The 24658-nt window shown below is 40.7% G+C and overlaps 1 protein-coding gene across 1 annotated transcript in view; it reads left to right on the top strand.

The window, feature by feature from the left end:
- Positions 1-24658, top strand: part of ITPR2 (inositol 1,4,5-trisphosphate receptor type 2) — a 261890-nt gene that overhangs the window by 71526 nt on the left and 165706 nt on the right. The window contains exons 11-21 of the mRNA XM_075759160.1: positions 5342-5496; positions 6868-6967; positions 7116-7276; positions 9493-9634; positions 10421-10579; positions 11545-11717; positions 14263-14382; positions 14484-14669; positions 15314-15565; positions 16595-16739; positions 17312-17462. Of these exons, the coding sequence (XP_075615275.1) occupies positions 5342-5496; positions 6868-6967; positions 7116-7276; positions 9493-9634; positions 10421-10579; positions 11545-11717; positions 14263-14382; positions 14484-14669; positions 15314-15565; positions 16595-16739; positions 17312-17462 (1744 nt within the window). The remainder of the gene's footprint in view (positions 1-5341; positions 5497-6867; positions 6968-7115; positions 7277-9492; positions 9635-10420; positions 10580-11544; positions 11718-14262; positions 14383-14483; positions 14670-15313; positions 15566-16594; positions 16740-17311; positions 17463-24658) is intronic.

The raw sequence follows: 24658 nt of genomic DNA, 5'->3' as shown, positions 1-24658 counted from the left end.
GCTGGATAGTTCTACCATGCACTTCTAGGTGCAATTTGACATACCTCCTTTGACTTCTGTTTATCTATATTTATGAATTCCAAACAACTCTGCAATTCAAAGTTTTCTTTCTTGCTTCCAACTCAGATGATTTTTTTCCTTGATAAACACTGTAAATTAATATTTTTTTTTATTTTACCTTCCAGCAATGAAGTTTGTTTAATTAAACTTTTATAATATGGGACACAGGTGATGCAGTTTAAGTAGAACAGGCTTGGGGAATTTATTGGGTTTTTGTTGGGTTTTTTTTTTTTAAAGGCTTGGTTAGGAATTAGCCTGGCAATAAACAATCTGAAAAAAACATTTTTAAAAAATTAAAAAATCATCAGGTTTAAAATAGCAGTGTCTCTGCTTATATAAAGCCAGCAGTCAGACCACTTGGTAGGCTGGGGGGAGAAGGGGAGACACGGATGCCGGCACATTATTATTATTCTGCTGCTGCACACAGGTCTGAATCAGCTCTGAAAGCGCATACATTGTTTCTTACAGAATGTCTCTGGCTCCTAACAACAGAATTGCAACGTGATGTCTCCGCTAAAAATGCGATGACTCACAAATGAGTCAACAGTGAAGGTGTTACAGGAGGCTAACTGCTGTGCTGTCTGCCAGGGCTTCCTAACGTGCAGCAGCAAGGCTGGCCGTTAATTTACTCGACTTTCTTTTCACATAGAATTTTTTTAAATCATCTAACCTATGGAGTTTTGCTCACATTACCGCTCTATGAAAACGTGGGTTTTGTAAGAGCCTCCCTAACTGGGTTAACATATTGAGATACCACATTGTACTGGATTTAACAGGCATTTTCAGAACTCTGGCTGCTATTAAATTTAATTTCTGCTGAAATCTGTAGTGCAGCTTAATGTATTCATTCAGGAGCAGGGCTTTATCCTTGTCTGTCTCTATGCCACAAGAGGTGTCTTTACCAATTGGAATTGTAGATTTGGTTTCTAAAAGAAAAGATATTTCAGGTCTGTCATGTTTTTGTATTGCTTTTTGCAGCTGAAAGAAAGGCCCCTCCATAAGCAAAACTCCATGTAAATCTCCCAGATTTTAGGTATGATACCCAGTTGAGGTGAATAATGGGGATTTGGGATAGGCCACAATTACTAGCAAATTATATTAAGAGCTGTGAAGAAGAGTTATCTGCTGGGCTACAAGTCTCAGGACAGACAAATCTGATTGTACCTGATTATTTTGTCTCTGATTACAATATGGGATTTGTCTCCAGTTACATTAAATTTGCCCTTCAAATTGCAAGCACCATATTATGTCTGTTGGATTTTGTTTTGTTTTGTTTTGGGTTTTTTTGGTTTTTTGTTGTTAAGCTTCTTTTAAAATCCATATGATGCACTGCAAATCAGTGGTGGTAGCCCAGGAGTTACGGACTTTGCTTTGAGTCTGGATCGGTATTTCCGCTCGTCATGAAAATGTCTGTTTTCACTAGCCAGGACTTCTTTTTTGAATTCTCAGCCTTCGCTTTCCTAGATGAATCCCTCCTGGAAGAGTGCCGGGGCGACTGGCCGTATGGTAGGGGTATTTTCAGTTCCTTCTCCTGGCAAAGTCCCGTTGTGCACCTGAGTAGCGTGCTTTGCTCTTCTGCTGCAGGATAAGGCTGGCGACTGGGGGGCTAATAGCAGCCCCCGAGTCTGGTGGGTGCTTGGGTTTTGTTAGGAGGAGCGGGCTGACTCTGCTCGTTGTACCACCCGGTGTTTGGACTGGGTCGTTCTTTTGGAAGGGGTAGGTCCAACTCCTGCCAGGCGGAAGAGGAGCTAAATGAGCGTTTCCTTCGTCCTTGCGAGCGATTTAATTTCGCCTGTGCCTGACAGAGTGAGGTGATTCCACCTTCGTCCCCTTGGATATGCGTCTGATTTGACTTGTGACAGCCTGTCACTAGTTTGCCGGTAGTTTGGGACAATCAAAACTATTTTTTTTTTTCCTCAGTGAATTTACTATTTGCTACTATTGTTTTACCCATAGTTCTTGCACTTCTCTATACTCTTAGCATGTAATTCACCTGGTTTTTGTGTGTGGTTTGTTTTTTTTTTTAAAGAAATCTTGGGAATACTTTCCTTGGCTGTCACTGACCACATCACCAACACCTCTCAAACTGTTAATTGGCTTCCTTTTCATACTGCTTTAAGTTGAATTTTCTTCTCTCTACATTTGAGACCTTTTACAGTTCTTTTCCTCCCTTCCCTTCATTGAATCTGGTTTTGCTGGCTGCTTCTGCTCATATGCCAGTTTCTTACCTGATCAAATGTCATCTTGTTTTCATCCGCTTAGGAATGCAGTGCTTCTCCTGAGCTGATCATATTGTCTAATTAATTTGAAATAGTCTAATACTTTCATTTCTTTCCACATCCTCATATAGACTCATCTCCTGATTCAATAATGGCCAGGTTAAGGGCAGATTCTGATGACTGCTTACTAAATTTAATTAATCATAAGAAACTTTCTGTGTGCAAGTGTGTGCACATTCTCTCTCTCACAGAGAGGCACATGCACTCAGACATAAATCTGCGTACATTCGTATATGATGACTATTGCTCTGCCTCTACTGCGCTCCTTATGTGTAAGTTGTTTTCAGAGCTGTCAAGTTCGGGGTCACTTCTTGTTACATGTGGTTTTTTTTCATTGACTAGTGCTTATCACCCATAATCCAGGTTGGGTTGTGAGGTGTGTCTGAGATCTTAAAATGACATTATAAGGAGAGTGCTGAGATTTGTGCTGGAGTCCAGTCTGAAACTACCGTACAGCTGTTACGTAGGTCTGATTTTGCTCGGCTAAGCTTTGCGTTGCAGTTAGCAGTGTTACAGATACTGCTTTGCCCTCTGTTGAAGTGGACTTTCTTTTTAGAAAACCAGCTCTTGCTCCTATGCTAGGTCTGATTTGACAGGTGCCAAGCCTGGCTGGCAGGATTTAGGCCTGATGAGCCAACTCTGTTGCTCGATAGCACCTACACAATTGCTGGGGAGACTAGCGAGTGAGTGGAGCCAGCCCCCAACTGCAGGATGAACTTCTCCACAGACCTAGTAGTTAGCATGAACTGCGTAAGCCGAGGAGACCTGCCTTTGACTTTGCCTCCTGTCATAGAAACCTGCGCATGTGCCTATATACTCATGCTTAGTGACCTATTGGAGATGCTCAGACATTATGTCATGAGTAAGTTAAAAAAAAAAACCCAACCCTTCATAACACAGAGTAGAATATGGTTTCGTATTTTGGTCTGCATTTTTCCCAGACCCCCAGGGAAAAAAAAATGCATAAAATTATGAAAGTGTCCGATCTTTTTGTATACCAGCCTTTTCAGTTTGGAAATTACAGTACAGTGGGTAGTTTCTGAGAAACCCTAACTAGATTTGAGTGTAAGTTATGGGAAATATGAAAAAGTCTGGATGCTGTTCTAAACTATTCTGTGTCATTCACCTCTTTACAGACCTCTTGAATTTTAAACTGGTTTTCTAGTTTTCCATTTTCATTTGGAAATTTAAGTAGTAGATTTTCATTTGTTGTTAGATTCTGACTCACAGCTATTAAGCTTTTATGAGAATTCACTTATAGTTTGCCTGCCTTTCCAGTTTGGGTTTCATCCTGAGTTTGTAAAACAAAATGTGTATGGAAATCACAAAAATTTTGGCTATTTTCTCGATCCTTGGCATACAGATTAAGTTTTTATGTGCAATTTTGTTCAATATTTTTGGGCATGGGGTATGGAAGGATGTGAGGGCTGCCAGATAAGAGTTTACTCTTGTGCAAGACACAGGAGATGTTTCCCTTTTGTCTCGCCTTCCTCTCAAAAACTAGTGACAATAATCGCTAGATGAGCCTAAGAAAAAATTCTGAGATTATTTCTTCCTGTTTTTTTTTCCTACTGTCTCTGTCCTTCATAGAAGTAATGGGATGGAAAGCTGGCCCTTTTTAGGCTTGATAATGAAAAAATGAATGTTTCAGAAGGATTCAGAAAGTACCTTGAAATGAGATTATAACTAGCTATTTCTTACATAGTTTCACTCATCCTTGATTTTGTTGCTTAATCAATTGGCAATATGAATAATCAAAGCTTTGCCCTTGATTATCCCTTACAGTTTGGCTTTAATCAAGGTACTAATGCAAACTGAGTACAGTCTAGCCTCTTTACATTGCTTTGTACATCTCTTCCCTAGTGGTGCACTATAAATCATTATAATAGTATTTCAGGTTTCCAGCATTTGATTTTTCTCTTTTACCTTTCTTCATTCCTCTTTTCCTTTTTCCCGCTCCATGATATATTTCGTGTACGTGAAGGGCCCTGGGCTGCCAGTCTCTTAATTGGTTATTAGTCTTTTGTAATATGTGTAACTCAACACCCCAGAGGATCAGCTTTTACTTACACCAGTAATTCTGTTGGTTGCTGCGTGGTTACGGGCACAGACTCTGAATTACTCCTTCAAGCAAAGATACGTGCTTAGGGAAGGCTGTCAAGACAAAGGTGCGTAGGTAACGAAAGATGAAAATGGCTTCTTAGTCGTGCTGGGTCACAAAATTCCCATGGACCTTCAGCAGATGGTGGGAGGAAGATCGCCACCTTAGATTTGCACGCCTCTTTTGAGGCACCAACGCAACATAGATCTGTCACTTGAAAACTAGGCTCCTCAAAGGGAGCGAACTTCTCCAGTGTTTTGGTGGGCACGCTCAGACCTATGTTGGATCCAGCCTCCAATGCACTATCAGCCTGTGCTGAGATTTCTAACACAATCCAGCTGGTGCTTTGCATGTCTCCCTTCCAATGACAAGTTGATCTTAGTGGAGCAGGTATTCTGGCTCTCACTGTTTGAAAAGCGTGCTGCTGTGATTCTGATCGTATGAGAGGAAAAAATCAGCAAACTTAAGTAAAACAACAGCGGAACTAGACAAATTGCTTACTTTTAAATCCTCCTCCCCTTTAATTTTCATTAGTTCTCTTAACTTTGGCCCTTCCCAAACCAGCACTCTGTAGTTACATCCATTGGGAGTGAAGGGTCTGCAACTACCGCGGGTTTTTTGAAGTTGTAGGTGTCAAGTAATAATGTACACAGTGCTGCAGTCTCTCTGTAGCTTGTGACCTGCTGTTGTTGTAATGACTGACTGAGATCCCGTGTGCCTGGGGCAAAGTGTGTCCTTTTGTGTTACACACTCCAAAAGCCATTCATGGTACTTTCTTACTAGAATATTAAAAAAAAGGGGGGAAAAAAGAGTACAATTCAGATGTATTACTTGTCCTCAAGGTAACTGGAGAATTTATAATGGGCCCTGATGCAAGCAAATAACCCTTGTGCCTAATCAGCAGAGAGACGGCAACCTTCCTGCTTCAAAGAAGAAACGCCAAGCAGGGGAGAAGATTATGTATACTTTGGTCTCTGTGCCACATGGAAATGACATCGCATCTCTCTTTGAACTGGATGCCACCACTCTTCAGAGAGCTGATTGCCTGGTTCCAAGGTAAAAGAAAAAAAAAAAGAAGGGCAAAAAAAATAGTGCTGCATTGACAGGGTTTCTTCCTTGCGTTATGCTGGTGAGTAAAGCAGAAGAAATCAAACACAAGCAAGCATTATCCTTCAGTTAAAATTTGAGGAGTGTTCATGGATAAACAAGGGATGTATAAAACATGATACTGCTGCTGTGACTGGGTAAAATAATTATAAGGCTAAGAAAAGTGACACTTAAAGAGAGTCAGTGAAGACAAAAATAATGGGCTAAATATTGCACGGATATATGTGAGGACAGAATTGAGCCCTGTGCACTGTTTGAAAAAACTGTACCGCTGATAGATCTGAATTGTTCCCAACAAAATAACAGGTATGGTGAACTGGGCTTCTGTTTCCCTGACAGATCACAATGCCACTGAACACATTTGTTATTCAAATGAATTCAGCAAGTGGCTTCTGGGTTTTAATTGTGAATATTTGAAATTTCAACTGTGTTGCTTAGCTGAGATTGGCTAAATAAGTGACACTTTGTGTTGGTTGTGACTGAACGGGCATGGAGACACTTGGGGCTAGTTGTTATGAGAGTGGATTTTAAAGCTGGGTACCCGCAAATACTGATGTATGCAGCTTTGAAGTGTATTTGCTATGCTAAGTTTTGCCAGATAATTTGCTTACTTGAATACTCAGAAGCCCATCAGCATGAAAGGGAGAGCGTGCCTGAAGACCTCAGTGAATATATTTAAAAAGTAGAATTCAGAGTAAAAATTGTAATTGATTTCTCAGCTCTGCTTTTTGATAATACCACAGATTATCATATGGAAAGAATTTAGAAGTATCTCATGTCTGCTCTTTGTTCACTTGAGTTTCAGTTGAGAACTGGTACTGTAAAAGCTTGCTCCCTGGAGCAAGGGTTTGCAGATCATAATGGTGAAGCTGTGAAACCATGGTCAGTTTTACTTTCTCGCTTTTGTGCTGTGACAGGTTGAGAGGGTTTGTTACTTTGCAGAAAAAAAAATAAGAAAAGAATTGGTTTTATTCATGAAATGTGTTTCTATTCAGATGGGATTTTATAACACCTTCCTTTTTAATGTTTTTCTTTAAGGAATACTTCACTCCTAGGCTTATATAAATACTTAAAAACAGCATTCTGCATAATCCAAACATGCCATTTGTTCTTGTTGCAGCTCTGTTCTGGGTGAGAAAGGAGGAGACAAAGGGAAAAGGGTACTGCTGTATCTTTTAAGTCTCCCTCGCCCTTTTATTATGAGTGGCTGGTGTGACTCATGCCCTCAAGTCATGATCACGTGTTGCATTGCATCCCACCGTGCCCACTTTAGCGCAGGACTGATCCATCTAACCTGTTGTTTGCTTTGTCCTCCTTTAGGAACTCGTACGTCCGACTGAGGCATTTATGCACTAACACTTGGGTCACTAGTACCAGCATTCCAATAGACACTGATGAAGAGAGGCCTGTGATGTTAAAGGTAAACACATATATCTTGGGGCTGAAATCCCAAATTCCTTCCTGAAGTTCTCTACTGGTGATCTCACTTATAACGTGTAAAATATGCATAATAATCAGGATAAAGGTAAGAGGCTTGCTTACCCATATTAAACCAAAAACTATTGCAGATTGGGACGTGCCAAACAAAAGAGGACAAGGAAGCTTTTGCCATTGTGTCGGTTCCTCTGTCTGAGGTCAGAGACTTGGACTTTGCCAATGATGCAAACAAGGTTCTAGCATCAACTGTTAAAAAGCTGGAGAATGGAACAATAACCCAGAATGAAAGGAGGTTAGTGAGTTTTGGTTTTTTTCCCTCCTAAATTGATGTTTGCTTACTCATGACATCATGGCATCACAGTAGTGGGTAAGTTTGTAACGTCTGTATGGGCATAGAGGCAATTGGGAGAGGATACTTCGGTGCTGAGAGTGCTAGCCTGGGATTAGATTCCATCTCTGTCAGAGTGTCCTTGCTGTGCCTTAGGCTGGTCTGTGTATCTCCTCTGTAAAATAGGGGTAAACGACACTTCCCCAGCTCACTGGCCACATAAATAAATTTTGTTAGCTCCCTGGGCAAATGCAAAGCGTTTGTCTTAATTTCCTTTGATAAACCACTTCTGAGCTGCAATATGAGGGTCCCTTGCATTTGATTCTCATGTACAGGAAAGCCCTCTATACAGTGGACAGCATGGCAGGACTCTTGATTCGTGCGGAGCTGACTGTACCGCGCATTTGCGCTGTGAGGGCAGTAGAAGGAGGTCTCAGAGTGACCAAGAAACTGCTCCAATAGTCCCTTTCCTTTCTTATTTCTATTTTTCCCTGTTCTCTTTTTCTGTTTTACATGATTTTGGTGTTTACCCTTTGTATTCATGTGTATTGCAGCTGTAGCACTATTAGAATGTCTGTTCTTCACACCTACCCCTGAATTAAGGGGGTTTTGCTGTACATTGTGGCCAAATATTTCCCACTGCCAGTGATGTAATTCACTATTTGTTTTCAGCTGTCTGTGGTTAAACTGAATATGAGACAGCATCTCTGGTGGGGTGTTAATTTGTAACTTCTGTTCTACCATGCATCATATACAGCTTTCTGATGAAAATGTTTATTTTTGGTGATAAAACTGAATTTTTGCTGTCAGTTGTCAGTAGCAATTAGACCAGATGGTTTAATATCAGGTGGAGGATTTATTGTAATGGCCTGGGTGTTGGTACTCAGCCTTGGAAAGCTAATGGGCCATTTCATGATTGAGTTGAACCGGAGAGGGATACGACATAATCAAGGTGTGACATCCCTGGATTAACCTTGCACTGCTGTGTCACTGCATTGTCAGATCTTGATGTTGACAGGTTGGTACAACACACATGTAAAACATTTCAGAGTGGTTTCAGAATAGTGCCATTGTTTGTTTGTTCCTGTGATTTCCTTTGGAAAAAAACCCAAACCCCGCAACCTCTTTTCCCTGTCTTATCACCTTCCTGCTTAGGTAAGTATGGATCCCAACAGTTTATTCCTGGTTGCTCCATCCTACATCTGCCTTTTTCTGCTTTTTCTGTTGGAGGGGGGGCACCTTGCTGTTGTCTACCAGTGGACTGAGACTTCTATAGCTAAAGCTCACTCAGAGGGTTTAGCTGAACAGCCCAGCCCTCTTGTGGGTAATGGAAGCTTTGTGTCTGGCTCCTGGAGATGACTGTGAAACTCTGCTGGGCATCTTCCTGCCACTCTCATAGCATGCCTGCAGGTTTAGTAATTATAGGCTAGATGATGTCCAAATTCAGATGATGCTTACCCAGGGTAGGAAACGTGCTGGGTTTTGTTTGTAGAAGATTGCAAGTTCTTTTAAGGGAGACTCACTGAAATCTGTGGGCACCCGTGCTTCTCTCTCTGCATGCCTGGCAAGGCATGTTAGTAATGAGGAGGCAGTGACCACTGTCTGTCTGCATTTTCTGAAGGGAGGAGAGAAGGAATTACTACTGCCTCTGTCCGTTTTAGCACTTGCTTCTACCAAATCTTCTTTTGTGTAGCAAAGAGTGGAACAAATACAGTCATTCTTCAAGAGTTTATTGGGTCAATAGGGAAATAGTCTAGTGGCAGAATGTTTTTATTCCTCTAATGAATCCATCATCTTGTTTCATGGACCCATGTCCATGATAAAGTATAACAATCCTTGCTAGGCTGAGTAAGAATGTCTTTCTACTGTTCCTGGGCCTTGAGGCCAGCTGGTATGGATTTTGTATTTCTGAATACTCTGCATCAATACAGCATCCTGTATTTTTCTCCCTTTTTCCCTCTGGTTGTTGTTTAATGCCTTGGTAAACATCCGTGTGATGGATTTAAGCTTCTGCCAAACTAAGGTCTGGAATCCTTAAGTACATGTCAAACTTAACTTTGTAGTGATTGAAGTTCCATTGCGCTAGATAAAACTTGTTCTAAAAGGTGATTTTCTTTCTGAACAAATCCTAGCAAGTGTTGAATGACTGTATATAATAATGATTTGTCTATTCATTCTAGGTTTGTAACCAAGTTACTAGAAGATCTCATTTTCTTTGTTGCTGATGTGCCTAATAACGGGCAGGAAGTTTTGGATGTGGTCATTACCAAGCCAAACCGGGAACGACAAAAATTAATGAGGGAACAAAATATATTGGCTCAGGTATGTCCTACTGTATTAATAACTTGCTTGTATTTACAAACAGATTGTAGGAGAGAGTTATTTGAGAAAATGTCATTTTTAGGTAACTCGGCTTATGCTGTGTTGGGTTTGTGTCTGGTTGGGTTGGATAGATATGACAGTACTTAGTCAAGGCTCAGCTCTTGGTCTGTGAATGAGATAGAAGCACGAGGGGCCATGTGTGATGGCTGTTAGTTTCATGTGATTCCCATGATTTTTGAGACTAACATTTGATAGCAAATTGTTGATGAAATTTGAAACAAGCTTGCAACATGGTCCCAATCCTACAAGTGTTCCCCATATAGGAAAAACTCTGATGCCCTTATGGATCCCTGACTTTGTATGAGTGCCAACTTGCATATAAATCAAAATTAATATTCTCTTTAAGTAGCCTACTGAAATTAAAAAAAAAAAAGCAAAAAGGATGAAATTGGACAGCAGCCAGTATTGTCCCCCTTTTTCATCCTTAATTTATCCAAAGTTAGGGTACTTGACTAACAACATTTAAAACTAGGGATAGCAGTAAAGAGAAAGCAATGTCAATCAGGTTGGTGGGAAATGTAACACTAAATGCATACAGCTATAATGTCTGAGATTTGTGCCTCTACTTGTATTTAGTCATATGTAGATAAGTGCCATGATTGACTTCTGACTTTGGTTGATAAGGCTCTTGTGCTGATCCTATCAGGGCACATTTCCATTGACTGCTATAAGTTAAGCAAAAATCTGGGTTTGATTTTCATTCTCAGTGATTTTGATTTTGAACAGATATTTGGCATCCTCAGAGCTCCTTTTAAGGACAAAGGTGAAGGATCGATGCTGAGACTCGAAGACTTAGGTGACCAGAGATATGCTCCGTACAAATACATGTTAAGGTTATGTTACAGAGTTCTCAGACATTCCCAGCAGGACTATAGGAAGAACCAGGTCAGTGGAATTCAAGATAATTTTCCTCCTGATTTCTGTAATTCTGTATCCTGGGTTTGACATCACTCTCTGCACTTAGAAGTGGGAATTGTGTGGGAATGGTGAAAGGACTGGCTTTTGTGTAGGTTAGTAGAAAGAAGTCACTGTCATATACCACCTGACGCTGAGAAGCAGTGTGTTTCTTTTGTAGGCATTTGCATATGAATTGAGTGATTACCAAACAACATTATAGATTGATGGTATACTTTCACAGGCTCAGACTGTGGGGTCCACTACTTCATTCATGAACTGTTATTAAAATTATGCTCTTGGACTCTGGATTATATAGTGAGAAGTCTGCAAAGCTGTCTGCTTCTGTTGCTTACATATTTGTGGAGGGATGGCAGTGAATCAGACCAGAGGTTATTCTATCAGTTAGCCTGATTTCCCACTGCTGGATGCTCCCTGTGAACAAGAAGTATTTCAGAACATGGTGTTGCATGCTTTGCACATTGCAGCGAGGAAAAACTGCACTAACTTTACAGGACTAAAGTGACTAGAGATAAGAGATTGAACTGCTGTGTGTGGCTTCTTTGTTTTCTTTCTAATGCTTTACAGAAATATTTCTGTCTTGGAGGGAGAGAAAGAGAGGAGGGAAGACTCAGGGAAGAAAGCTTCTTAAACATTATAAAAAGCTTTTGGGTTTTCCTTTTAAAAAAGTTGGTTGCCATTTCTTGAATGTTGTATAAATGTTCATGGATTCATTCCTTTGGTTTATGAAAGAATAAGAAGGGTTAGTCATCCCTAATATTGAATCTGTTTCTTGGGGTACATATTTTAGGTGTTCAGATGTTCTTTTGTTCAGGACGGTTCAGAAAGGAAAATTTTGGGGGTTGTTATGATTGCTAATTGAGCTGGATGCTTCTGGTTCTAAAAGAAAAACATTACTGCTTAACAGGTCATCATGGGAATTTTCATTTTTTCAGGAATATATTGCTAAGAACTTCTGCGTCATGCAGTCCCAGATTGGTTATGATATTCTGGCAGAAGACACCATCACAGCTTTGTTGCACAACAACAGAAAACTGCTAGAGAAACACATCACGGCTAAAGAAATAGAGACATTTGTTAATTTACTCAGGAGAAATCGAGAGCCAAGGTTTGAAGTGGTTCATGTAACATTCTTTTTCTGTATTGATAGGCTTTTATATTGCAGTAGCTGTGAATCTGCCTGCTATTCATAGTTTTGTTGTCTTTTTCTCCCAGCTTAATTTTTTTTTTTGACCTGGTAGACAAAAACCCCACATGTACAATGCTAGAAAATATTAGAACTACCTGTAATTCTTGGGATTTGACCATATCTGCATTTCAGAACTAGAGCTTACTGAAAAGAAGGTTTATACTTTACAGGGCAATTTTGAAAATTTGGTTTTAGTTCAGATTGGGGCCGAGGGAAAAAGACAAATTTTAATTTCTCATAACTCTGCAGCTCCTCTGTGAAACTGCGACTTGTGTTGGTTCCCCTGCTAATAATCTTGGTGCAAATTACACAGATGTCAATTTTTCTAAGCTTTTATTAATATCAGTTTTCCTGCAGGTTCTGATTCCAGGTCAGACCTGAAAGGGTCCTAGGGCAGTGAAGATCCCAGTGAACATGTGTCCTAGACCAGATCTTGTTCCAAATAAAAAATTCTGGCCTTGAGCTTAACTCACTTGGACATTTTTTTTATTAGCTTTAGGTCAGAATGTAAAGGAAATGGATTTTTTTTTTTTTAAATGGAAAAATCTATTTTTTTCATTGGTAATTTCACAACTGAAAATCCAAAGTAATACAAATACAAGAAATTAATGTACTAAAAGCCAAATAATGTCCTCTGTAATTGTGAATACCATTTTTCTGTTAGCGATTAAGGATATTGCTCATGGCCCTGGTGCTTCACTGCTTCAATTATTCTCTATGTGTCTGCAGCCGTTTTGCCTCACTCTGTAACCTCATTGCCTCTCCCATGCTAAACTGTGTTTGGTGTGGTCAGTACTAAGAGGAAACCACATGAGATCAGCTCCTTCTCAGTGCTGGAGGGTCCTAGTATTTATTGACAATCTCATGTCACTTTGTGGTGGAGGATGTCATAGTATTGTTCCATAATTAAATTGTGCAATTGCTGTGCATTAAAATATACATTCACTTCTTTAAGGCTGAACTCCAAGAGCAATAAATGTTGGAAAGATACACCTTGCCAAGATGGTGCAATCTGAACAGTAAAGGCACTTGTTTTCATTGAGAGTCTTGTAGACTTTTGCAGCACTGCTTGTGTAAGAAAGAAGGGTGGTAGTATGCTCTAAAACACAAGAGCTACAAAATTTTCCCGAGTTTTAGCTCCAACGAGGTAACTCCCCCAGAATTCTGTGTAATTATGTGCTATTTACTTAGTATTATCTTTGTAATGCAATATTCCTGTGCACTATTACCTGTTGCCACAAAACTTCATTTCAGTGATGGGTAAAAATTGTTCCTAAGTGTACCCTAAAAATGCTTTCTGTACTCATCCCTTGCAGTTCCCAGACTTCTGTGGGGAGCGTGGTCCGTGCTAACACAGAAATGATTTTCTGATTCCCTCTGGTAGGATGACCAGCTATAGAGGTTCAGTCTATTGGATCCTTGAATGGCTGGTAGTAAATGGTCAAATTTTTTATCTGGATTTCTAAGGAAGTGGAGTATGTGATCTCTGGGTGTGTGCCTGCTCATATCTGCTCCCCCACCAGCTCTTGAGCCTCTTGCCCACTTTTAGCTACATTTGCTAGAGGAGTGATGGGCTCAGAGACACTACGAAAAGAAGCAGTTACATAGTAGGAAGAGGCCCTTCTTATATTCCAGTGAGGCAAAGGCTGCGATATGGACTACTGTTAATACACACAGACAAATCCATGAAAGAGGGACAAGAAGCAGATACCTAATGGATGTCCCAGCTGTGAGGAAAGCCTCAGCCCAAACCTTGTTAAACATCAGAAGACCTAAATTCGAGAGACTAATTCATAGGAAACTGATTTCCATGCAAAGCTTTGTTATTTCTGCTTTACGTGGAATGACCTCTTTGAATACAGAGGTCCTGTCTTCAGGTCCCGCCAGATCTTCACTCTTCACTAATTGTTGGCTGTGTCACTTCAGAGATTTTTAACTGGCATCTTTAAAAGGTGGAGGTGTGAACTCCTTCAGTGCAGTGGAGTTCCTCAGAGGGCACACAGCTATCTCCAGCATGAGTAACATCTCCTTGCTACTTGGGTTAGGGAGATGCGTGTTCCCTCATGGGGAAGATGGGTGAGAATATGTTCTCTTGTTTTGGGTTCCTGACAAGGGCGAAGGCCTTCAGTGGATCTCCCCTGCCAGCCAAGCTTAAGACAGCCTCAGGCTGCTCTTAAGATTCTGGCACAACTCTTTGGCCTTTGACTTGCTGAGAAGTGTCACACTTGGGATACTTTTCTTTTCTCTCCGTGACCGATTGTTCAGCACCGTTCAGGGTGGCGCTCAAAGCTATTACCTTTGTCTGTTGTGAGTTGCAATAGTATGAGTCAGCAAAGATCCTATGTTGTTAAAACTTGCAATATGTGCTCCCTTGAGCATATTAGTGATGGATGCTAGAGATTTCTACTGCAACATTTCTGTGTAGTATTTTAAATCTCCCGTTCTGTTGTTTTTTTGACTGCAGATTCTTGGATTACCTATCGGACCTGTGCGTATCTAACACCACAGCAATACCAGTAACTCAGGAACTCATCTGCAAGTTTATGCTGAGCCCAGGGAATGCTGACATTCTCATTCAGACTAAGTGAGCATCCATAATCGGAACATACCTTTTTGTTATCTGCTCTGTTGTTACATTTGTAGCAGTTTGCTAGTGGCTCCATTGTGAATTATTTATGTTTGCAGGCTGGTTTCAACACAAATGGACAATCCCTTGGAATGCCCAGTCATCTCAGATGACATCGATGAAGAGGAAGTGTGGCTTTACTGGATTGACAGTAACAAGGAACCTCATGGCAAAGCCATCCGGCATCTGGCTCAGGAGGCGAAGGAGGGCACTAAAGCTGATTTAGAAGTTCTTACCTACTACAGGTAAAACTCCTTATTCAAATGGAAGAAAATGTAAACTCTCCAGAGAGCCTGGTGCTGTTTTTATCTGGATCATTTGCTAATACCAAAAAAGGGGAAACCAAGTCATGCGAGAAACTCAGATCAAAAGTTTGTTTCAACTTTTCCTGTAGGAGCATCACACTCTCCGCTGTCTATTCCAGACAAATCTTGAGTTTCCTTTGCTCATGACAACTCTTTGTGTCTTTTTATCATTTTGCCTCTTACCTTTTATTTATTGGGCTATATTTTTAGGTTGTTCAGCTCTGGAAGCAAGGTGTGCTCTGAGGAAGGAGTGTCCTGAGTATCCTGAGGATTAGAGGGGAGATGGGATCATGGAACAGTGTTTTTACACAGATTGAAAACAAATAGTTCAAATGCTTCAGCCTTCCATTGAACAATGCTTCCTTTGAGTTTCAAAGGGAGACCAGTCTTCACAGGGATTGGAGCCTGACATTAGCATTTTTAATGGCAAGTTGGTCCCTTGATTAGCAAAGTCACTCTTGTCATTTTTTAGCATTTACATCAGAAAGACTGACATCAGGCTTGTAAAGTAAGACTTTGAGTTATGGTGTTTCATGGTACTTGAAGAAATCAGTCGGAAATATGTTGTGAATTTTTTTTTTAAGGTACCAACTGAACCTCTTTGCAAGAATGTGCCTGGACCGCCAATATCTAGCCATCAACCAGATTTCTGCACAGCTGTCAGTAGACTTGATCCTACGATGTATGTCTGATGAAAGCCTCCCTTACGACCTCCGGGCTTCTTTTTGTCGACTGATGCTACACATGCATGTGGACAGAGATCCTCAGGAAACTGTGGTACCTGTCAAATATGCCAGACTGTGGACTGAAATTCCTACTAAGATCACAATTCATGAGTGAGTTGAAAGTGTTGCAAACTAAAGTACAAAAGCGTTTTTTAGGAGTTAGAACAAAATTGTTGTAGATGTGAAATGTCAACATGTGTGTGAAAAGGGATTTTGTTGCAGAACACAGAGCTATTAATTGTTGTTACTCTTGGAAACTTCCATGGGTAGCTTTACGTGAAAATATTTCAATTTCTTTTTTCACTGTGTTCTTATAGGGAACAAGCTGGGGAAAAATGGAAATGGCCTTTCCTCAGACCAGCTGAACTTGAAGTAATCTAATTGTGTCTAACATTACACATTTGCTAGGCTGGAACTCAGTTTTATAATTCAAGCTCAACTGAAAGCCACAGTTGGAAAGCCAGAATTTACAGTTAGGTACAGCTACTGCCCCAGAAAAAGTTCAGAGGCTTTGGCCTCCATCTGGCAAAGTACTTAAGCATGTGTTAAATTTAAGTGTGGGAGAAGGGCCCATTGCCTTCAGTGGAAACCCTCTCTGGCTTATTTGATTTGATGGAGCAGCGCCGCTGGGCTAGACCCAGATGGGGAGTATGTGGCTGAAGAAACAGCGGGAGAAGTATAGCAGTGCAGCAGACAGTATTGCTTCTGTTAGCGAGATGAAGGACTGTTTTGACGTATACGAATCAGTCCTAGTTGGTGGTGCAGAGGAGGAGGTTGTCTGTCCCGAGCCGCTTTCCTGATCTGCTGTCTTCCTTGTGGAAACAGTAAACTCTGGCTGATGGGCTGAGAAAGAACGGCTGAGACTTAGAAATTATTGAATTAAGAGTGCACCTGCCAGAATAGTAGTACTTTCCTGTCTCTGTTATTCCCATTCACTGTAACCCTTACTGGTACAGTTGGAGGGGAAGGGTTGTGCATCCTCTATGCTTATCTGTGCAGAATCAGCTGATCTCTACCCCTTCTCCTTACAGAGAACTGACAGTAATTTTATAGCATTGTGATTGTTTTTTTAATTTAGTGACAGCTGATCCTGATATTAGAAGGATGGAAAATTAAACATCTCTGTGCCTTGCATTGTAGGTATGATTCTTTCACAGACTCTTCAAGAAATGAAATGAAGAGGAAATTTGCGCTCACTATGGAATTTGTAGAAGAGTACTTGAAAGAAGTTGTAAATCAGCCCTTTCCTTTTGGAGACAAAGAGAAAAATAAACTTACATTTGAGGTACTTCTCAGCTATCTGCATCCTCCTCATTTTAGCTAAGTTGACATTGCCTCTTTCAAAATATAGATAGTTGTAGAATAAATATTGGTGTAAAATGTCCTAAGGAAGCACCAGTTCCTAATGCCAGTGTTCTTGGTGATACTGTTACTGCAGAAAATAATCTACTGTCGAACAGTTGTATTTTTCCTTCCTTCTCCTGAGGTGGTTGCATTTTAGTGGCAGGAGGGAGGGATACGTGTGTGGGTGAATGGCCATATGACCTTTCTTTCTACATTAGTGAATTAGCCGGCAGGGATTCTTCAATGTAAGTACGTACTATTCTCTGTATAAGATATGACACTGAAGAAATACTCTGAATAACCTAATCCTGTGCTTTAAATATTGTTTGAAATGCCTGACAGAAACTTTAGATAGGCCTAAATCTTCTAGATCGGAAAGACTTGTACTAATTTGAATGCACTTTACATCTGGATCTATGTGAAAGCTGCTGTGTGAAATGCAACTGTCTTGCACAGCCAAATACTGTAAAGGTTGCCAATACTTTCTTAATTTTTAATTTCTTTTTCTCATAGGTGGTACATCTGGCTCGAAACCTGATATACTTTGGCTTTTATAGTTTTAGTGAGCTTCTCAGACTGACCCGGACACTGCTGGCAATTCTAGATATTGTTCAAGTTCCTATATCATCATACTTCGAACGGTTGAGCAAATTTCAGGATGGAGGTGAGAGAAGCAGCAAAGACTGTTATTCCAGTGTGTAATTCATTATTTAGGTTGGAAATAATTTATGGAACATCTCATTGATCTTTCAAGGTTCTTTATCCACACATAAACCCACCTACAGGAACATATTGCAGGATACATTAAGATGGTCAGCTACAAAGGAACCTTTTTGAACAGAGCTGCAGACTTCATGACTTGTGGTTACTGTGTTGATGCTGCTGCTCCTTTGCTTGTTTGGAACTGAACTTTCAAATCTGGATCTAAGCCTCAGTGTCCCTCACGCTGACCATCCCAAGCAAATGCAGATACCGTTTGCCTGGGCACAGTGATTATGATGGCTCATATGTGGCACCAAGTGTTCATTAGTCATCTTAGCACTTCACTTAAAGGGAGAATAAGATGTTTCTGGTCCCACAACTGCAGAAGCACTGGATGGAAATCCAGATGAGACCATCCTCTGCATGTGTCAGTTTAGAATCTTCTTTTTTTAACCCAAACCAGAGTGCCTGTCTGACAACCCCCAGACAATACCTATGTCCCACTGCCAGTTCTACCATGGCTTAAAACTGGATTGAAGAATGAGCATGCCAAGAAGGTGCTGAAACTTTGCAGTTTAGTTTTCCCATGCATGTGGCAGGGGAAGTGTGACAGTCATGTGGGCTGAGAGTCCAGGAGACTGGCTGATGGCAAATTCTGTTTTAATATGTGGCAGATGAGTGTCATTGCACTGCCAGCTGGCCCACAGCACCAAAAAGGATGAGCTGTCTTGTTTGAAACAGCAATTATTTTGTATTTTCTCTGGGAGGCCTTTTCCTAGCCTTGAGTTTTCCTAATCGTCATTTTGCTCAGTCACTCCTACCGGTGTCCTGCGTGAGCGTGCCATCCTTCATAGCTCTTTTCTTCTTTGAGGTTCATGCACTCTGGAGAAGTGTAAACTGTTGTTGTCATCTCCGAGCCAAGAAGCCTTGTGCTTGGTTCTCTTGATCTTTCCTCCGTCACTGCCAGTACACTTTATAGAAAGCCCCTGGAAGTCTTTCCTGCAGTGCTGTGCACACTAAGGCATGGTACAGCTGGCTGCAGTCCTTCTACAGCACTAGAGAAAGGCTGTATGTTCAGACACTTGGAATTATGTTTTCCTTTTTTTTGTGACCCTGAAATACTGCATTGCAGACTCTCCTCTTAAATGGCTCTGGACACAGTTTGACTCCAGATAAGATCTTGGCATATTGGCAAGATGGAACATGCAGATGTGGTTCTTCCATTTAGTTGTCTCTCTGCTCAAGTCTTTAATCCTGATTATACATATCATTCAATGTTTTTACTCACCTTCATCACTCATAAATTGTGTTTCATCCTTAATTCCCTTTTATTTCTGTTGAAGGGTTTCCTTTCAGGCTTTGTATGAGAGGAAAGAACCTCCCATTAAGTACAAACAGACCTGCTCTCAGTTATACTGATTTCCAAAGCAATTCCATGTAAATCAATGAATTTACTCTGAAATAAATGAGTGTGAAGGAATGCAGAAAATGTCACCACCATGCAAATGGAAGCTCAGTGGCCTTGTTAGTAACACTCAGCCATTGACTGGAGCCTTTTTGGAAACTTTTGTCACACATCTATTTTTGTCTCACATTCTTTCAGCAAAAAAGTCACAGGATTTTTTGTATGTCTTTGATTAGTTTCAGCCTTTATACAGATTCTTTAAACTTCTTTATTGACTGTAGTTGTCTCCATGGATGTTTATCTTTTAAACACTGGACCAGTTCAGGTCAGGATGTGACAATCCACTGATGTTCTTTTGGAAATGATCTGTGGGTTGGTTTGGGTTTGTGGGTTTGTGGGTTTTTGGTTTGTTTTTTTTGCTCCCCTTTTCCTGCTAACTATATGGCTAGAAAGCCCATTGCTTTGGAGAGGGTTTTTTGCTAGCTGAGACTGTTGTCAGTTGTGTCTGCTATCTTAACGGAGACCAGAGATAGAGATGTTGACTATGCTGTCTAGTCTTAAAAATAGGCATTGAAATTTTGCTGCAGAGACATAGGTGTTCTTATGTTGAAATAGTTGTAGGATTTGCTGGAGAGGCCTTCTACAGTCTCTGACAAAAGAAAAGGATGCCCATCTTTGGATGGTCATATCTTGTCTTCAGCCTCCCTCTTCTTTTCCGATTCACAGGTCATAAAACACATAAACTGTGCGTTTGCTTTGCAGTTGAGACAGAATGATCCTGAATGTTTAGCTGCTATGCCCAAGCATCCTACTGTTCCTCCTTCTTTCTCTGGAGGTGCATACTTACCTACCCATGGGCAGCATTAGGCTATGAAGATGCATATGCCGCAAGGATGCATAATTTAGAAGCAGTTTAAGCAGTTTTGTAACTCCTGTTCTCTGTTTTTGAGCACCTAGCTCATAGAACTTCATGCCTGAAGAACGTATTTCATGTCTGAAAACCATATTACTCAAGCAAAACAGTGGAGTACTTTTCATTAAGAAAAGCCATGCAAAACCCAATCAGCATTAACTTTAGTTGCAGACTGAGATTAGAGAGGGAGCTCAAGAAGGAAGCACTGGGTACTGTAGGTGCTGACGTTCTGCAGACCACTGCTGTGGCCGAGATGTCAACGTCTGTAACTTCTGCCTGTCTTTGTTTCATGTGGAAGCCTGTTGGTGAGGAATGAATCAGACTGTAGGGGCAGGAGTTTGGCTGGCATCTGTCTGTATTTTATGGAAGTTATGAATAAGAAAACGCTTTCAAATCAACAAACCATCCTGATCTTAGAAAATGCCAGCACATTTTCAAAAACCCCAAGCTGAGTTACTTTCTGTTGTAATCCTTTTTACTTAATAGCCTAAGAGATCAGTATTGTAAGTTAAAAGGGACAATAAAAAGCCAAGACAGGTAACTGATAAAACAACTAACAGATGTTCTCAACAACTCAGTTTTACAACAGAGGGGGGCTATCTGTGTAAAAGGGGAACCTCTGATGTACAATCTTTTAAGTACTATAAAATTTTAAAACAATGTATACCTACAACTTTGCCTGGTAAACAATCCTTACTGTCAGAGTGAGGGGGGATCTAGATGAAATTCCTGAGACCAGTTTCTCTGTTGGCCTGTTTATCTTCAGCATCCCTACTGGATCCTGGAGAAGGTGGATCCAGACTCCATAAGATCAAAGTAAAGTCAGTACCTTTGGGGTCGAACTTGTTTGGGTAGAAGTGACTGCACAAGATGCAAAGCATTGTAGAATCAGACCCCTGGTCCTTCGTTTCCCTCAGAAGATAAAAAAAGATACAAGAACGTCATTAAGACACATGATCATCTCATGCACAAGCTTGTTCCAGCAACCCTAATACAGCAAGGGCTCCCTGTCAAACATAGACTCAAGCCCAGTCTCTCACTTATCCTTAGCATCATCTACAGTCCAACACGTGCAGAGGGACATAAGTTCCAGCCCACCACCAGCACTCAGAAAACATAAGCACTTACTGTGGGCTCAAGAACAAGTTCACGAAGTCTGAAAAGACTGGACACAGAAGCAGCCGACAACACTACAGCACAAGCCAGCGCATCCCCTGAGCTCAGCTCTTTCTCGCTCAGCGTGGACATGTCGCACCTCAGCTACGGCTAAGTGATACCCAGCAAAGCAGAGAGCACACAAGCAGGTCAAGGGCTCTCTGTGTGTTTAGTGCCTCATTCAAACCTTCTCATCACCTTGTAGCAAAGACACAATCAGGATGTGGGGGCAAAACAATTGCAGGGCTTGTTTTAAAGGACTGCTACCCAACAACAGGGTTTTAGGTTTTTAAAAAAACAAAACAAATGAAAAACCACACACACAAGAAAAAAAAAACAAACAGGAGGGAAAGGAAAAAAAAAAAGAGTGAAGCTAAATACTCAGCTGGCACGAACTCTCAGAGCCCTAGGAACTAGAGCAACTTATGCCAGCCAGACTCCTGCCCCTACAGTCTGATTCATTCCTCACCAACAGGCTTCCACATGAAACAAAGACAGGCAGAAGTTACTGCCCTGGTTCAGGATGGTGGGAGCTCTCCCTCCAGTCAGTTAGGGGTGAGGGTGACTTATTTCTGTCTTTAGAGGAGGTCAGATTCTGCTCTCCTATATCTCTCCAGACTGCGGCAAGGGTCTTGCTCCACAGTATTCTCTCTGGCAGGTCCAGTACTTGCAACATTCATGTCATACCTTTGAACACAGAGTATTGCAGGTAGGTGTCCCTCCAACACCTCATTGCTCTGGGGATGTGCAGGTTTTCTTAGCTTCTTTCTTAAGGAAGGTTAGCTTCCCTGAGTTGCAAAACTCATTACATTGATGTTCTTTTAAAAAGAAAAAAAAGTTAAGATTGTATCTGTTGTGATTTTGTGCATATACTGTGAATGTGTGGAAGTAAATTATTTGTTTTGGAGATTATAAAAGTTGTGGGTTTTGGTTGTGGGTTGTTTTTTTTTTTTTTTAATCCATCCATTCAGTGATCACAAATGTCTAGGCATTAACTTTAGTTCAGTAAGAACATGTATTTCATACTCTGAGCTTAGAGCTTTGAAGTGTAGCTCTAAACCCCAGTTTAGACAAACACTCAAAGCCAACCATGAAGCCTGGGACTGATGTTTTAATGGTATAAACAAATGTGTTTAAATTTTATCAAGCACGAGGGGCCTGATCCTGTAACTCTAATGTAGGAAAGTGCTACTGAATACCAGCTTGGCTCTCTGTATTTTAATTTTCATCACCACCTTACTGTAAATTGACATAGTTTAATATTAAATGGATATTTAACAGCAATATTTTGTCAATAATTATGCCTATTCAGAAATGCAGTTGTTTTTCAGGTTCTAGGACAAGTGACTTAAAGAGGTTTGACCAAATGGAAAAGTCAAGTAATTCCTGTTCTTCAGCTGTAGTAGATCCTAGGTGGCAGCTCTGTAGAAGTTAAGAACTTTGGGTAGGATCTATTTATTTTACATGGTCGGTCTTGCATTTTAGTTTTGTTAAAAAGCATTGATTTCTATGGGAAACTCAGTGAATAAATTTGGGGACAGATGGGGTATACTGCCTTTCCATTGTTGACATTGATTTGTTCCAGGTCGGTAGCAACAAAAGCTTCCAGCATCTGATTTCTATAATGTGGAGTAATAGGGATCTGGTGAGCTTGGGTCTTTACTGGTTTGGCAACTGCTCCACATCATGAAATCTGTAGTCAGGATTTTAGGGATGGGTAGAAATATATTAATGGTGATGGGAAGAATGAGGTGAGTCTTGGCTGTGGGAAGCCCACCTGGAGTTGTGCACCTCAAAACTGAAACAACTAAATTTACAACCAGCAATCTGGAATATTCTTCCCTGTTAAATATTTTTCTTAAATAGACCCACTTATTTCAGTAAAATCACTCACTAAGTGTAAGGAAGTATATACGACAAGTGTTGAACTGTTGAAGCAAATCTGCAAAACGGCATGTATTTTTAGGCTTAGTGGAAATTGCATGAAGACTTAATTAACCTTTTACCTCAAGATGTCCTTTTCCATCCTTTGCTTAAATTTTGACTCACGTTGATGGCTGAGGTAGTCCTTGATGTTCTGTGCTAGTCTCTCTATGTTGCTTCTGCAAAGATTCTGAAAAGAGCCTTATGTTATTGTTAATGTTATGCCTTACTTCCTTTAAAAAACTTGATTTTAATGCCACTGTCAGTTACCTTAACCAGAATTAAATTAGTGTGCATGTAGTTTTCAGGTGTGACCTTATTTGATGAGGACAGGTAGGGGAAAGTTGGCTAGAAACATTTGTGAGATAGGATCCCGGAAAAGGAAATATATATGTATTTGGAAATGCTTCTTACCTAGATTGCATCCTAAAAATGAATTGACTTGAAAATCTTGCAACTGGCTCTTTTTTTTTTCAGTGTCGTAACTTTGAATCATTATTTTTGAGGTTATTTGAAGTTTTTTTCTGTTTCTTTTTTTCCTTTTTGGATTCTAAAAGAATACGGGGTTTAAAAAATATACTACCTGTATCCTAAACAAAAAAACATGCCTTTTTTTTTCTTCAGGAGAAAGCGAGGACTTCATTTAGTAGTGCTGTCATTCTGGCACCTTTCAAGAACATTATAATCTCTTGCAGTTTTAATTAAAAAGGTAAAGTCATTGCTTTCCTAATAAGTGCACCCTGCTGTATCATTCCAGAGTCAGGAGCCAATCTGCCCTGTCCAATACTGGTTATTTATTCTCTGTGAATTACAATGCACATCTTTAGGTGCAATTGATCTTTCAAATAGCTGATTTTAGTCAAACCATGCAGCTACAGCATATGTCAGGTCTGAAAGATTAAATGATGTGGTAGTATTAGCAGGCAAGCTACACGTTTGCCATGCAGCTCGGTGCTATTTAATGTTGTTTGGGAATGAGAATAATGGCATGGAAGGAAATACATCCTTGAATTTAGGCTGCATATGTCTTGGGATGCAACTCACAGTGCTGGGCACCAATTTGAAGGTTGGTGGGACAAACCTAGGTTATCTACAAAGTCTGTCTTTCCCTCAGGAGCTCTGTGTAAATGACTACAAATTTCCTGATCCAGTGTCCACTGACATCAGTCTTTCAGCTCCCTTGGCTTCCACAAAGGAAGGCTATGCCCAGTCTTTTTGAAAAACAGGTTTAAAAACTACCTATAATAAGCTCCAATAGCTCCTGCCTCCGTGATTCTCACATGAAGTATGTTGCTCATGACTGGCTCAACAGATGCCTCCTGTTAACTGTTCAAACTGGTAGTCAAATATCCCAGCCCCTTCTCGTTATGTGTGGGTCTGTAGCTTGGCAGTGTATCCTTCCTGTAGATTGGAGGGACTAAAGACTTCTCCATAGGTGTCCTGAGATCGTGGAACATTTCTTCGAAATGTACCATGAAAAGCCTGACCCCTACGTCCCGCGGTAAGCTTTGCTGCTTGGTTGTGATGTACCCCAAAGGATTCGACCCTGGTGGGGGTCAGAATGGGGAAGCCTTCACTCTCTCTAGGAGACTTCAGCACCGGTGGGCTACCATCTCTGCAAAGGAGTGCTTTATATATCTGTGTGTCGGGGACTCTCATCTTCTTCCCCTTTGATACATCCTGATAGTCTCCTTAGTCTCAGCTTCAACTGAGCAAGAAGATAGGTAGTGTCGTCTTCTGGCACTGTTGGCTGCACGTAGAG

Source organism: Balearica regulorum, chromosome 1 (genome assembly GCF_011004875.1).
Source record: "Balearica regulorum gibbericeps isolate bBalReg1 chromosome 1, bBalReg1.pri, whole genome shotgun sequence".
NCBI lineage: Eukaryota > Metazoa > Chordata > Aves > Gruiformes > Gruidae > Balearica > Balearica regulorum.
This window is presented reverse-complemented; position numbering and strand designations above follow the sequence as displayed.